The 12,233-nt window shown below is 44.6% G+C and overlaps 1 protein-coding gene across 1 annotated transcript; it reads right to left on the bottom strand.

Moving 5' to 3' along the window:
* Positions 1 to 864: 864 nt before the first annotated feature.
* On the bottom strand, positions 865 to 4,627 carry LOC136358186 (trefoil factor 1-like). The gene is made up of 4 exons (XM_066314119.1): positions 4,509 to 4,627; positions 3,428 to 3,574; positions 1,943 to 2,092; positions 865 to 1,118 (listed from the first exon to the last, which is right to left on the bottom strand). Exons 1-4 carry the CDS (start codon positions 4,588 to 4,590, stop codon positions 1,111 to 1,113), a joined length of 387 nt encoding a protein of 128 aa, XP_066170216.1. The 5' UTR covers positions 4,591 to 4,627; the 3' UTR covers positions 865 to 1,110.
* Positions 4,628 to 12,233: the final 7,606 nt, after the last annotated feature.

Genomic DNA, 12,233 nt, shown 5'->3' with positions numbered 1-12,233 from the left:
AAAATCCCTGGAAAAGTTCAAGGACGGATTGGATAGGGCTAGGAGCAACTTGATCAAGTTGAAGATGTCCTTGCTCACCGCAGGGGTGTTGGATTAGATGACCTTTTAAGGTCCCTCCAAATAAACCACTCTATGATTCTGTGTCTCCATCTTTTTCTCTCTCCTCGCAGCACAGCCCTGTACAATTGCTCTCCCCTGCTGAGCCCTGAGCACAGTTTCCTGCTGCAGCAGCAGTCTTAGGTTGCCTATTTTATTCCCAAAACAGCTCTTAGAGGCTCTTTACTGAGCTCTCACCCACCTGAGGCAGGGAAGCATTAAAGACTCCCAGGACAAAGCAGCCACAGGACACTTGGAGCTTCTCCTGTGTCTGGCAAGACACAGCAGCTCCATTTCAGGTTTAGGCCAGGTTTGGGAGAGTCTTTGTGCTGCTTTTAGTGTTGCAGAGACATTTCCTGAGTGTGGCCCGTGGGACCTGCTTGTGGTGACACCAGAGACTGGGAGAGGCAGAGAGCAGGAGGTGTTTGGGTCACACCAGCTCCATGATCAGCTGAGATACCCTTCCCTATGTCTTAAGGGAAAAAAAAAAATAATCCCAAACCTACAGCTAAACCTATATAAAGGCAAGCTCTGAATATTTGTAGCATTCAGAAGGACGGGTGGCCCGTGTGATGTCAGCTAACAAATTCAGGCAGTCACTTGCAAGTGTGAAGTGTAACTAACACAAAAAAGCCAAGTGCCACGTTCCTTTTGGAAGCACTGCTGCCTGCTCCCTCATCAGCAGGTTGCTGATATGCCAAATTTCCTGGGAAACGGAGAAACAGACAGCTTTAAAATAAAGACAGCAAAAAAAATAACTCTCACAAGTTGTGTCGTACTTCTTTTATTACAGTGAAAACCTGCACGGTGCTACCCTACTGAGAGAATAAAAACTACCAGTAACTTTTCATCAGAAAGGAGTCAATCCCAGATAAAAAAAAAAAACAAACAACAAAAACACAGCCTAGAAATCGTGGCTGTTGAGCAAAATATAAAGTCTGAGTTGGGACCTCCGTCTGTCGTTCCGTTGGAGTAGATCCAAAGATTGCAAAGTTCTCTGTGGAAGTTTCTCCTTTAACAAGCTGGGGAGGAAAAGAGGAGAAGCAGATTAAGGGACACGTTTTCTTCATAAATCACACAAGATGCTAGGAAGTGTTTTGCCTCAGTGTAGGACATCCAAAAGGCAATTTTTTAGCCATCACCACCAACCTCTGTATGTAGATGTGTTTCCCAGTTATGACCCAGATCAGTAAAACCAAATTCTGATGGATTATATGCAGTACAGAACAAGGTGTTGCTGAGGCTATTGGTTATTGAAGTATTATTGGTTATTATATAATAATTATAATATAATTAAATGTTATTGGTCATTAAAAAGGTCAATCCTAACTAAAACAAAGTTAGCTGGGGATCAGAAATTTCTGTGAGTTTCATTCCGCATTTCCAGAGCAAAGCCTTTTGTCTCTCATGCTGGTAAGATGGATGTGAGCTGGGTGGCTGCACCTCCACTGTGGCATTAGCTGGGGTCTTGAGCTCCCACCTGAGCCCAGACTGTCACCCTGCCCACAAATCCCTGCCTCAGAGGCACCAGCAACACCCTACTCTCTGTACAAGAAGCTGCTTTTTTTCAGGGTTTAGCCACCTTTTTCTGCTCACACCCTTAGGATTCACCATCTCTGGATGTGTTGAAGAAAACACTGGATGTAGCACTTGGTGCCATGGTTTAATTGAGGTGAGGGTTGGGTTGGATTTGATGATCTCAGAGGTCTCTTCCAACCTAATGATTCTGATTTTGACTCTGATTCTCTGGCTGGCACAGCACACCAAGCCTGGGCAGAGCAGGGACAGTGCCAGGAGCCCTGGAGCACCCATGGGGACACGGGGGACATCTCCTGGGGGACATTACCTTCCTCCACGGTGCGGTGGTAGAAGCACCAGGGGACACCGGCGGGGTGTGCCCTGAAGCAGCAGCCCTTCCTTATGCATTCCCTGGGCTTGATGCCAGGGTGGCCACAGTTTATCCTGGTGTAGGGATCGTTGGGACACACTTTCCTCACTGCGTGAAGCCAAAAGATTAAAAACAAAGGAAGGACAACGTGTTAGTCCGTGCTCCGTGTGGGCTGGTGATGTAACTCACAAGGAAAAGGCAGGGCACAAAGGTGAGGTCACTGGGCAGATGTGATGGCCATGATGACATTCTCTGAGCCAATGTCACCCAGCAGATTCACCCAAATCCTCACCCAGCCTCCCAGGCTAAACTAAATCCCATTTGGTGATGAATTGCTGCTGTGCCCCAGGGATAAGAGGAGGCAAAATTCACCCCTGGAAGTGCCTGGCTTTCACTTTCCTAAATCCAGCAAAGAGGTGAAAAGTCCTGTGACTCCTGTAGTGGTAACACATGCACTGGCCTCAGATCAGGGTATGTCCATGACCTAACCCAGAGCAGCCTGGCTAATACAACCAAAGGACCACCCAGCCCTCTCTGCTTTCCAGCTTCAGAAAGGAAACAAGTATTTTAGAAGGAAATCACAGTTCTTCCAGGCACTTACAACTAAAATCCCAAATAAAGAGATTATACCACCCAGCTTGAACAATTCAGTTTTCCTCTCATGGAGCAGTTCTGCTCAGAAAAGTAATTCTATGAAAATGGCACCATTAGTTGTTGCAGCTCGTTTTTCAAGGTTTACTAGAATTACAAACAGTGCTCAAAAGCAAAAGTATTTTTTCCCTACTGTAATTCTGATCCCTGTTGACTAATCTCAATTTATATCAGATTCTTCTGTTGGCCAACATTGCCTTTGCACCCTCATTTCCTCTCATGTCACCTGTGCAGCTGCTGAGACTGCCCTGAAGTTCTCCTAAGAAGTTGTGCTGTCAGCTCAGCAAATGTAGCTTCCACTGAGATAACTGACACAGCTAATTACACTTCATTGCCTAACACAGATATGTAAAATACACAGCTAATCCTAGAAAGGCTGGGAGAGCAGCTGTTACCCTCTCTGAGAAACTAATGGTAAAAAATAGAAGCAGGATGCTGACAGATGTCAAACAAGCAGCCACACGGCAAACCCACTTCAATAAGTGCTGAGTATCCTTTGCTCTGCCCATGGACAGGACCACAAATGACACTGAAATGTCTCTAAATTATCAACACAGGCTGTTTGATAAGCAGAAGCCTGAAGGAGGAGGAAATATGTTGTGTGAAGAGGATGAGGCAGAAGTCTGATGGGTAAGCAAGACTTGCCTTTGCATTTTACTGCCACTGGTCTCCTAAACAGAGGTTTGTACCCACTTTTCTTGCCTAAGGAGAAAAGCAGAACTGCTCCCTGGTTGCACACATTTCTGGACAATCAAACACGAGGTAAATCAGTGTTTCTGGCAGAGATTTTACCTTTCTTTTGTTTAGGATTGTAGCACCAGGGGACGCTGGGGACTGAAGCGTTGAAGCAGCACCCAATTCTCTTGCACTCTGCTGCTGAGATCCCTGGGTAGCCACAGTTTGTCCTCTGCTTGGGAACCACTTTACACTGGCATTTTGCTGTTCAGGACACAAGGAGCAGGTTACAGGCTGTCAGTTTGCACACTTGTTGTGGAGGGGTGTTTATCAAACGCTCACTGGGAAAAATGCTCTTTCCCTAGATGCTTTCCATCTTTTCCCTGCCAAGACCACAACCTGAGTGGGTTAAAAGTTGCTTTTAAACCTCTACCTGTCTTGGTCAGGGCTGCACATCACACTTTGAGAGTCTGTGGTCTCACTTACAGCCAAGCCAGCCCAGCACAGTGGGGAATCGACCCCACCAAATGGGAAATCCCAAGAACTTCGAATATTATGCTATTAAATGTTTGCTGCTTTGCCCATCTCATGCAAAGAGGAAAAGACTTAAGAGCCCAGTGGATATTCAAAGAGGTGTAAAGATACAAAAATCTTTGCAGCCTTGACAGGTGATTATAAAACACAGGATGATGTGCAAATAGCTGCAGCTATGATTTGAACATTTTAAGTCATTTGCAGAGTCAGCCACAATCAAGAAATTCTGGAGCTGTCCTCCAGATGTCATTGAGTTACATTCCACTTCTGGAGCTGTCTCAATGACTTGCCTTTAAATGAAGAGGCAGATAGGCTCCTTTAAAACCATATTCACGTGGCAAAGCAGCATAAACCAAATGCCAGAAAAAAAGTTAGGACAAAGCTGGCTCCTGTTCCAGCCCTGGTCCTGTTCTAGCGACCTCCTCTGCCTTTGCAGTGGGTTCCTGGTTATTCCAACAGCACAAGAGTTCAGCTGCAGTCTTTCACATTTTGCTATAGATCTCTCTGATAAAAATTAAAAAAGCAGGCTCCACTTGGGGAATAAACAGCAGCACAGAGAGCCCATTTTCTGTCTGGTCTGTTAAAGCTGCCGGGCTCTGCCTGCAGTCGGTGCAACGAGGGTCCCACACGTACCTGGAAGGCAACAGCACATGGATGTACTTACTTGGAGGTGCAATTCCCTCTGCCAGGGTGCTGAGGGCTATGACCAGGGTGATGGAGAGCACACAGACCACCTTGAGATCCATGGCTCTTGCAAGAGGAGAGCTGCTGCTTTCCCTGGAAGCCACGGGTTTTATGCACTCCTCGTGTTTGCCCAGCGAGGTCTGATAACATTGTTCCATCTGAAGCTTCACCCAGGAGGCTGGGTTCTCTTTTGTTTGCTTAGGAAGTGTTGCCATGCATATTTTGATATCCCAGAGATAAATTTCTGGGCTCCCATGAGCTATTGATCACGTATCTATTACATAGCTATAGATACCTATTTATTACATGATCCCATAATCTATTAAATAGATGCTGCTGGGTGCCAGAAGCTCTGGCTTTAAATGCCAGACTTCACTGTGCTCTGATTTCATTGCCTTTAGAGTATTTTAGGTCTCTGGACAGTTTTATTTTCCATTCACTACTGAAAAATATGTACATATATTTTCTACCCAGGGTATTTTTTCTGCCTCAATTTTTCCATGCCCTTAAGGTTTTTGGTTATGCTCACTCTGAAACAGGTGAGGGAGGAGGGCTGGAGCTGTGATACCTCCAAGCTTCAGGACACCACTGTGCACCTGAAAATATACATAAACACAGAAAGTGGAAGGTGTGACTGAGAAGTACTGAGCACATAAGGCCACTGCTGGTTTCCACACCAGGGGGTTTGGGAAAAGAAGGTGAGATCAGGGAAAAAAACCAAACCCCCCGAAAGCTCAAGAGGTCCACCAGCGTAGAGATACAAGAGAAGAAATTAGAGTTTCATCTCAGCCTGCCCCACGGGTGCTGTGCTCATCCAGGCATCAGTCCTGAGTGTCCCAGTTTTATTTTGGAGTTTCTGCCCTGGGCAAGGTCCTGTTCCAGAGGTGCCACAGCAGGGGCTGTCCCCACCCCCTCTGCCTGATCCCCAAAGCAGAGCAGCACTTCCCAACCCCCTGGATGGGTTTTGCCAAAAGCAAACTTCTGAAGCACCATGTCTGACCTAATAATTTCCTGATTGCTTTTTTCCTGGTTTCAAAGGTGGCCCCTCAGGCAGCCTTTGGGTTGTTTTGGGACAACAGACCTCGGGACTTGGACTGCTGAAAGCTTTACTCTTTGTTTTGGACAAATTTCTGCCATTTACTGCAACATTTCTTAACTTCTAGCTACTTGTCAACTCTAAAAGACAATCAGAGCAGTGCCAGGGAGGGGGCAGAAGCAGTGGCATGGTGGAACCATCTCTGCACCCTCTGCACAGGAGGCACCTGCAGAGCAGGCAGGGCAGGCTACAGCCCCTTGGGTGCCCTGCAGCATCCCTTCTCCTATGGGAAAGCCACCAGGGAACCCTTCCTGTTCATCACCAAAACAAAGAGAATCAATGCACTTTCTTGATCTTTGGCAGAATTGTGCCTTCTTGCTTTTCAATATTACATATGAATTTGTTTGGGGCATTTTTCCATGACAAAGCTCAAAGTGAGAACTTTCAGCTTCTACGGTTGTGTTTTGGAGGAAGTTTATTTATCCAAAATAATTTCCAACAGAGTGGGAGGGATTTTGTTCTACGAGGGAACAAAATAATAGGGTTCTTTTTCCTAAAGGTAAACTTATTCAGTGCTTTATGGGCCCTATTTATATCCATCACTCTTTAAGACGTGGGTGGCGTTTCTCACTGACAGTCACAATCCATAAATGAGATATTTTGTGTATCCTCCATGCCAGAGGACACGAGGCAGGAGAGGGCTGTGCTCCATCCCTCAGCAGCTCCTACCACACTTTTCACCTCCATCATTTAAAGAAAACTAAAAACTTTAAAATCCAAGTGCAAAGGTCCACCAGGATGCCTGTCCAGAGTCAGGGGTAGTTTTTCCCACCAGCCTGGGAGATGGGCAGTGAGGTTGGCTGAAACACCAGAGGAAAGCCAAGATCCCCATGGGGACCGCGCTGCCTTCGGACCTCCGCGGAATTCTGGGATTATCAACCCACCGTGTGAGTCAGCTGAAACTGCAGATAAGGTTTGTCACTCCTGCTCCTTTCTGGGCATTAATTAAGCCCTTATCTGCTGGCTGTCGCCCCTTGGGCCCCATCCCAGCTGCGGGCACAAAGGCAAATCTCCCGGCCGAGCTCTCGCTGCGGAAAGAGCGTTTGATTGGCATCTCAAGGCAAACACACGGCCAGGAATGAGCTGCCTCCTCTCTGCCAGGGGATTACTTAAAGATCTTTAATATGTTTATACAGCAAAGCCTTGAAAATTATCTGGGGTTTCCCTGTAAATGTGTTTCCTTCTGGGAGGCCGGCGCCTACTGAAGACTTTTTGGTGACTCTGTGGAGGACCTCAGGCTCTGCAAGTGGTCAGAAGGGGTTTGGAGGGCTCCTTCCTCCTCTCCAGGCTCTGTGTCCTCCATCATCATCCTCCCCTGGTCCCTTTTAGCTGCACTTTGGTGCTTTCATTTCCTTACCAGCAAGGACTTGGAGAAATCACCATGGCTAGTACTGGGTCTTGCTGTGGATTGGTGACAGCTTGCAATTCTTTATTCTCCTAATCCATTTGAATTTCCTATCCTTTTGAAGGATAAAGGGTAATTTTTTCCTATCTCTTTTCACTTAAAATAACCAGCAAACAGTACGACTTTGATTTTTCATCCTAAAGGGAGTGTTTTGTCCTAAAGGGAATTTCCTTTTGTGGTAGCTGTTAGTTTGAATGCTGACATGAAGAAATCTGTCACTGGGCCAACATCACTTCTTATGAGTCCACAAAGTAAATCCCAAGTTTTAAGTGTTCTCTAAAATAAATCATCATAAGAGAGAAAAAAAAAATCAGTGGCAAAGGAGTGGGGTGTCTGCAATTTGCTCCTTCCAGCTGTGAGAGGCACAGAAAAGTATGAGTTGGCACATGAAATGCCTCAAACCAGAACGATATCTATCTGTCTGCCAGATAACACTGAGGGGGTCAAAAAACAAATACAGAAAAGCCTACATCTTAATTTTGAAAATGAGAAGTTAAAAATATCAAAGTTCGAAATATCAAATATCCATGGCTTTGATAAAGATCTCCACCACAGATGTATTAATGCAGTTTTCAAAATCAGCCTCAACTTTGTGAGTTCAAACTCCTTCAGGGGAAATTTATGGAAGAATATGTCATTTCTACAAACCACAGACAGTGCTGGAAGAGGACTTCTGTCGCATTTCTGTGGCAAACATCCTTGCCCAAGGTGAAAAGAAAGATTTAATTACTGAACTTAATCAAATGTGTAACTCAGAGCTGAGTCAGATCTAAAAGACTGAATTTCAGCATCCAATACACTACAAAAAGGTTTGATTGTGACTGCAAAGCCCAGTTTAGAAATACACATCTGAGCCAGTAATTTTCCTTAATGCTTCTGGGATCTCCAAGCAGCCCATGATCTTAGCATTGCCATCATTTTTTGTGAGCACCGAAATAACCCCAGAAAAACCTTATCATTCCTGAAATGAGGTGGGGACCAGCCTGTGGAGAAGAGGACACACAGGCTGGAGCCAGAAAAGCAGAGAAATAATATGCATTTTGACTCTTTTCTAGACCCCAGCAGATTTGTAGTGACCCAGAGAAGGGAAGAAACTCCTGAGAAATGCAGATCTGATTCAAAATGTGGCCACTGAAAGATCTTGTTATGATAATGGTTGTGATGCATTCCAGTTTACCACGCCACAGGCGATGAGAGAGTCCAAATCCTGACTATTACAGTCTAAAAAGGGAAAAATAAATCAAGAAGACTTATTAAATTGAGCTTAAAGGAAGAGTAAAACGTGTGAAGTGTTGGCAAACAGCAGGGTGCTATTGAAAGACACAATATGAAAAACTCAGTAAATATTTACCACTGAACAAAAGATATGAAAAAGATGTCCTCAGGCACACACAAAGACCCAGAATTATTGAATGAGAGAGTAAAGAAAGCTACTAGGAAACAAAAACAAAAACAAAAAACAAAAACAAACAAAAAAAAAACCCACCTTTTTTTTTTCAAAATAAGATAAAGAAAATAGAGAAAAAAATACTGCAGGAAAGTAAATTCACAAAGAGGTAAACAAATAACTTCTTTTCAGATAGGAGACAAAGGTCAAGCAATCACAGGGGAGAAGAGAGGATTTTTGCTCAACATACTCGTAAATTATAAGGAAAGCTTGGTGAATAATGAAGTGATGAATATGCTGATGATTCAGAATTATCTTTCATATTTTTTAAAAAGTGCAGCTAGCTGAACAGTGGTGGAAATATCTTACAAGACTGACTGGGTGATAAATGGTAAATGAAATCAAAAGTAAAGAGGAAGAGCAACCTAAGTATATAATCACCAAGATGGGCTGCAAATTAGCTACTGTCACTCACACAGCTTCCCATCACTGTGGATGTGCCAGCTGAATATTCCAAGTGACAAAAAGGCAAATTGCTTTCCACAGTTATTAGGAAAGGAGTAGAAAGGAGAAAACATAATTCTGGTACTGTCCCAGTCCCTTTGGGACATTCTGGTTGCCCTGAGTTAAAAAGGTGACACTGTAATTAGAAGAGATGCTGAGAAAAGCCCTCTGGCTCATGAGAGCAATGAGCTATGGAAAAATGTTTTGAAGAGTGTAGGGATCTCAGAAACCAAGTTGTCACAGGACTGATGGGGAAATTTTCTCCTGGATAAAAACAGGGCAACAAGCAGAGGTCAGGATGGTTTTCACTGTGGGGAGAGGTCATGAGAGGGCTCCTGCAGAGAGTTGTGCTGGCACCTTTGCAGCTTAGCAGGCTCACAAACCATCTGAAAGAGGAGGTGAGAGGGTGGAATCTGTCAGTGACACGGAATTTCCGAGGCAGTTGCTCCGAGGAATTGTGCAAGATGGAATGACTGGCTGCACGATTGGATGGCATGGGAGGCAGCACGTCTGGAAATGTGGAGTGATGCACACCTGGGAGAGGAGCAATCCCACCTTCTCAGTTACAACAAAGGGCCCTGAGCTGACTGTGATCACTCAGGTTACTGCCAGTGCAGCGTGAGGATGACAGGAGCATCTGCAGGAAAACAGCTTTGTGAAAACACCAGCCCAGTGCTTAGCAACCCTGGGGAAAGCAAATGACAGATTCACAATTCTTAGGCAAGGAATAGAGAATCACAGATTTACCAAGTTTTTCTGTTTTATAAACCCACTCTGTGTTTACTTTTTCGTGCTGTGTTCCCAACCCCCAGCCTGTTAAAGGTCCCGTGGTGGGGATGGAGGTGTGGGACACCATCCACACCAGGAATATTTAGGTACACCACGTCTCTCCAGATCCATAAAGATCACATAAGGCACAGCTCATGTAGCTCATGGTCTCATCTAACATGAAAATCTCAGCGGTGAGTTAGAAGCACATGAAGAAAGATGGTTCACCACCTAGCACAGGGATATGATGCAATTCAGCTGTGGATGCTAAAACTTCCCACAAGTCTGAAAAGCAACTGGATGAACTCGTTGAAGAAAAACTGCTTGGGGCTATTGAATCCTCAGACTGCACATCTGTCTCAGGAAATGTCTAAGCTGCAGATCCTTGGAGGTTGGAAGGGTATTTTTGTGAAAGGATCAGTGCTTGTGGCAGGCTGGACTTGAGCAAATGTTTTTCATCATTTCTCAGAATAAAGCAACCAGAAAGCATTCAATAAAATGATGGAGCAGGAGTGGGAAATGAGAATAATGTGATGTAGGGCTGGATTATCTTTGCTCCTTGTGAAGTTTTCCTATGAGGACCTGTAACTGGCTCAGGGAACTGGGCTAGGGAGGGATTAATTTATTCTGGCCCATCCCATGATTTTATCATTGCATCTTTTGATTTTCATCATTTCTCAGGGACGTCTTTTAAAATCGTCCAGAGAAAGCTTCAAGCTCAAAACCAAGATAATCCAGTGTGCGTTTAATATGGAATGTGATGAAAATGTCCCCGTTTGGAGAATGGAAAACACTGTGATGGGTGGAGCTTCCCAGAGCCCTCCAAAACTCACCAAAACCTGAAGCAAACCCACTCCTGTTGGAATGGTTGTGATTGCCAGGAGAAATACCCAAATCCAGCACCTCTAGTGACGTGGAGAAGGTTTTTGGGTGTGTTCCCTTCCACAGTGACTGGTGGGAGGGAGGGATTCATGCAGGTGCAGTGAAAGAGCATCACCTGCAAGGGGCACAAGGCAACACCTCTCACCTGCACACAGGGACAGAGAGTCACTGAGATCACCCAACAGCTCCAAACACTGATGTTCTCAGGGCAATGGCATGGAACAGCTGATATATATTGCCCATATTGCATCACTTGGGCATAATTCATTCATTAATGTCAGAGCAATTAGCAGTGTAAATAGGAGCAGGCAGGGGCCAGGAGCCATTCACTCCACAAGCTAAAAGGAAATAAGGGAAATGTCACCCCTTCAGTTTTCTGGCAGTTTCTTAGGGCAGATTGAGAGCTCTGGGTTTCACCTCACATGTCAAGGACTGAATATTATTTGGGACACATGAGATAATAATACAAAAAAAAAAAAAATTAAAGAAATCCATGGCTCTCATTAGCTACTATGGGAACAGTGATCAAAACTTAGAAAACCAGGCAAGGCAGGCAAAGGGCTGCAAGGTTATTTCTGACACAAATAGCTAAAGAGATAAATACAAATGAGAAATGCCTGAAATAGGAGAAGCAGGAGACCTGGGAAATAATAAGTGAGCCTAAGACCCCGTGTGGGAGGAAAAGGTCATTTCAGAGGAGTTTTGCCTTAGTGGTTTTAAAATTGGGAATGAAAATACAGTGCCTAAACTGCTGTCTCCAGCTGATGGTGAGGACTGAGAAGGCTCAGAGGGATGTACAGTGTGACAGGGTCTGTGAAAGAATTGAGGTTAGAAAGTGACCTGGGCTGGCTCAGCTGAGCTGACAGCAAAAATTACCTACAGAGCTGGCAGAGTGGAGTCAAGATTATTGCTGTTTTTAGCAAGTTTCACATATTGCTCTTTTCATTGATGGCTGTGAAGGGAGGAAATATTGGCCAGGAAGTGTTTCTTCTGCCCCAATTAAATGTGGTTAAAAATAGAGGGAGAAATATTAAGGTCCAATGTTAGCAAGAGTTGATTTATGATGATTACTGGGAGAGCTACTTCAGGGGAAAACTGTGTCTCGATTCAGTTCAATTCTTCAAGGGATTTAATGAAATAATGATAGGAAAAAAAAGTAGAAAGAAAGGAAGTAGAAATTTCAACAGAAAAAAAAAAAAAGAGGCTAGCTATGAAATTCCTTTGAAATCTTCACTTTAAAAATTTTAAAGAGATTGGGCATACAAAGTGTACTGTAAAGTTCTGGCAAGAATCAGAAAAGAAAAAGAATTCTCTCAGGATGGGAAACCTTAACAAGAACGTCTTATTTTTACCATGTTTTTTTTTTTTTATCAAAAGTTACTGGAGGTGAGAGCACTGCAGAAGCCAGAGCTCAGCCTAGAGGAGCACACTGGAGGTTTCCAGCTGGGATGAAGGATGCCAGGGCAGAGGAAATGGCACCTGAGGCTGCCCTTGCTGTGTCCTGCTTACCTGGAGTGACCCACGGAAAGTGATGCAACCACTCACTGATCTATAGCTGAGGGGCAAGACCTGGATCAAATGCACCCAGCAGGATCAAAACACAGCTCTTGGAGCTGCCTGGGATCTCTCCAACATCAAGTTTGGCCAGGATGAGTAGATTGAA

The sequence above is a fragment of the Sylvia atricapilla genome, chromosome 2, assembly GCF_009819655.1.
Source record: "Sylvia atricapilla isolate bSylAtr1 chromosome 2, bSylAtr1.pri, whole genome shotgun sequence".
Taxonomy (NCBI): domain Eukaryota; kingdom Metazoa; phylum Chordata; class Aves; order Passeriformes; family Sylviidae; genus Sylvia; species Sylvia atricapilla.
This window is presented reverse-complemented; position numbering and strand designations above follow the sequence as displayed.